The sequence below is a fragment of the Mandrillus leucophaeus genome, unplaced genomic scaffold (assembly GCF_000951045.1).
Source record: "Mandrillus leucophaeus isolate KB7577 unplaced genomic scaffold, Mleu.le_1.0 Scaffold65, whole genome shotgun sequence".
NCBI lineage: Eukaryota > Metazoa > Chordata > Mammalia > Primates > Cercopithecidae > Mandrillus > Mandrillus leucophaeus.
Window position 1 is genome coordinate 3244871 of NW_012107030.1, and position 3454 is coordinate 3248324.

Consider the following 3454-nt stretch of genomic DNA (forward strand, 5'->3'; position numbering starts at 1 on the left):
AAAAAGAAAAGGTGATGAATTAAATAACACATTAGAGCCAGAGCTAAAGGAAAAATTGCTGATAACGTATTTTTTTCTTGTGCAGATACGTAGGTAACCTTTCCAGAGATGTGACAGAAGTCCTTATACTTCAGTTGTTCAGTCAGATTGGACCCTGTAAAAGCTGTAAAATGATAACAGAGGTAAGATCTTCCCAGTTCCATGTGCTGACAATTAGCATGATGGGTTGATTAGCATGATTTTAAAATTGCGTTATAAGCCTCAAGTTATTCTGGTGGAGAGATTTGTGTTGTGTTGACTTATTACTTTGCTTTGGCTCACAAACTAGGCTTAGGATGGAGTTTTATTTGAGAGGGCAAAGTTTCTGTGCTGTTAATCTCAAACGGTCATTCTTTGTGGTGTGGTTATCTTGAAGTGATTCTGCTTTTAGAACACTATTAGAGCTCATTTCAGAGTGGTGAAAAACTGGAAAGTATTTCATGCAATTCCAATAAGAATGTTAACGATTTGGACAGTATATGTTCGTGTGCGAGAACACGAGGTTATATGTGTAGTGTGCAGGACTGTTTGTCTCTTGTGTCTGTAGCAAATACTTAACCTTTTTATGCTTTCCTGCTAAGACTGTAGCAGCACCCGATGAGTCATGTTTTAGGCTTTTTTTCCTTGTCTTTTTGTTCATTGATCAGCTTTTTTTTTTTTTTTTTTCTTTTTGTCTGTTTACTCTGTACTAGATACTGCAGTAAGTGCTAGAGGTACACTGGTGAATAAAGATAATTCCTTGTCCCATAGAATTTTACAGGTTAGTAGGGAGACAAAGGAGTTAGCAGGCACTTAGGATATAGGATAATAAAGGCTCCAGAAGCAGACAACTTAAAGTGCTGTGGGAGCAAATGGGTATCCAGCGCAGCCTGAGGTCAGCGAGTGGCTTGTTGGAGGAGTCACTGCCTAGGCAGAAACCTTAAAAGGATAGTAGTACATATTGGCTAGAAAGGAATTGAGGGAAGAAGGGATTCCAAATAAAGGGAACTTTGATCCAGGTTGGTAGGGAGAGCAGGAGTGCTTAGGGCAGAAAGGGAAAAATAGAACCTGTAGCATTGTTGTAGTTTAAAATGTGATTAGTCAGAAGAGATGGCAGGAGTGTATGGAAAGGGCTAGAAACTGTGCTGAGAAGTAAGTTTGATACTGAAACGGAGAGCTGTTAAAAACCTTTAAAGTGCTTTGGCCTTTTGATTATCTTTCCCAACTAATGACAGTCATCATTTTGTTCTGGTGTATTATATTTTTCTTTCCTGCCTTTAATTATTTGTGCTTTCATCGATCAAAAATTTCCTTTGCACTAGGCACTATACAAGGTACTGGAGATATAATGGAGAGACAGCCAAATGAGTTCCCCAAGCAAATGGGGATGTAAGCCATGAAGAGAATAAAACCGAGTTCTGTGATGGCTAGGTGATGAGAGATGTCACCTCTTTGAGCTGAGACGAGTAACAAGATGGTGCTATCTATGGTAACAGCTGGAGGCAGAGGAAACAGGAAATACAAAAGTCTTGAGTTGGTAATGAACTTGTGTTTGTGGAATCAAAGGCTGATTACTAGAGTCTGGTGAGGGATAGAGGGAAATGAGTCTAACTAACAGCAGGATTCAGAATCACAGGGCATTATGGGCCATGACATAGTTTGGGTTTTACTCTGGTCGCAGTGGCAGACCAGTGGAGGGGCTTAAGCAGGGGGATGAGGTGCCAAGATTTGTATTTTTAAGCTTACTACTCTTTGTAGAGAATGTCTGTTATATGGAGAATAGATTATAGTGGGCAAGAGCAGAAGGAGAAAAACCATCTGGATTTGCTTCACTAGTCTAGGTAAGAGATGATGGAGGCTTATTCTCAAACGTGCTAGCCGAAGTCAAGATAAGGACAGAGGTTGATAGATTTGGAATATATTTTGGAGGTAGAATTGATAGGACTAGGTTGGCTGTGGGACATAGGGAAAGGAAGAAATCGGGAAATACCCTAAGATTCATGTTAATGCAGTTGCATAGGTGGTAATGCTATTTATTTGCTAAAATGGGGGTGACGTGTTGTATGTCACCACAGGGAGCGGTGTTAATCAGGAATTGTGTTTTGGCAATGTTAGATTTAAGACATGAGTTAGACATTGAAGTGGACGTTAGATTAGGCAGTTGGATAAAGTAGTTTGGAATTCTGGAGAGACCAATGCTGAAGCTTGCAGTGGTATTTGAAGCCATGGGACTAGGTGAGTTCACAGAGAGAGAATGATGGTGAAGAAGAGCACAGAGGCCATGAGGTCTGAGCCCTGGACCAGCTCAACATTTAGAGTTTGCATAAAGGAAGAAAGATCCTATGGTGAGGAAACAGGAAAACCTGAGTGTGGTAGGATACAGAGAAGAGAATGTTTAAAGGAGGATGGTGGTCAGCTGTAGTGAATTCTGCTTGGAAGTAAAGATGAGGATGGAAAAGGGATCACAGATGCAGCAGAGAGGTCATTGTTGAGCTCTACATGCAGTTTCAGTGGCATGGTTGGCTTAGAAGCCGACAGAAGTAGGTTTAGGAGAGAACGCGTTGTGAGAAAGTGGGGAAAGAGTCACTAGAAAATTTTTGAGAAACATTTGATAAAGATTTATTTTAACAGTATTTTTTAAAACCCCATGTATACATATAGCTATTTGAAGGGTAGAGGGACTCGAAATGAATTTTCATAACTTCCGTATTCTAGAACTCTTAGATTTGAACTTGTAAAGTCTCATATTTCTCTGTCTTGACATTTATGTCATCCAACAAAAATTGGGGACAACACTAAATAAGGTAGGGACATAATTGATTTTTTTTTTTTTTAAGAGACAGGGTCTGACTCTGTCGTCCAGGCCGGAGTGCAGTGGTGCCATCATGGCTCACTGCAGCCTCCAACTCCTGGGTTCAAGCGATCCTCCCACCTCAGTCTCCCAAGTAGCTGGGACAACACCACCATACTTAGTTCATTTTTAAATGTTTTTGTAGAGATTAGTTTCACCATGTTACCCAGGCTGGTCTTGAACTCCTAGGCTCAAGTGATCCTCCTGCCTCATCCTGCTAAAGTGCTGAGATTATAGGCATGAGCCACTGCACCCAGCCATAATTGATTTTTTTTTTTTTTTGAGACGGAGTCTCGCTGTGTTGCCCAGGCTGGAGTGCAATGGCATGATCTCGGCTCACCACAGCCTCGGCCTCCTGGGTTCAAGTGATTCTCCTGCCTTAGCCTCCTGAGTGAGACTACAGGTGCGTGCCACCCAGCCCCGCTAATTTTTTTTTTTTTTTGTATTTTTAGTAGAGACAGGGTTTCACCATGTTGGTCAGGCTGGTCTTGAATTCCTGACCTCAGGTGATCCACCTGCCTCAGCCTCCCAAAGTGCTGGGATTACAGGTGTGAACCACCACGGCCGGCCTGTGTTTTTTCATTA

General features: G+C 41.6%; 1 protein-coding gene across 4 annotated transcripts in view; it reads left to right on the plus strand.

Annotated features, from left to right (window-relative positions):
- The window catches only part of TIAL1 (TIA1 cytotoxic granule-associated RNA binding protein-like 1), a 29524-nt gene that overhangs the window by 8339 nt on the left and 17731 nt on the right, over positions 1–3454 (plus strand). For all 4 annotated transcript variants that reach the window (XM_012001091.1, XM_012001089.1, XM_012001090.1 and 1 more), the window contains one exon: positions 86–182. In XM_012001091.1, the coding sequence (XP_011856481.1) occupies positions 171–182 (12 nt within the window). In that variant the 5' untranslated portion in view covers positions 86–170. The remainder of the gene's footprint in view (positions 1–85; positions 183–3454) is intronic.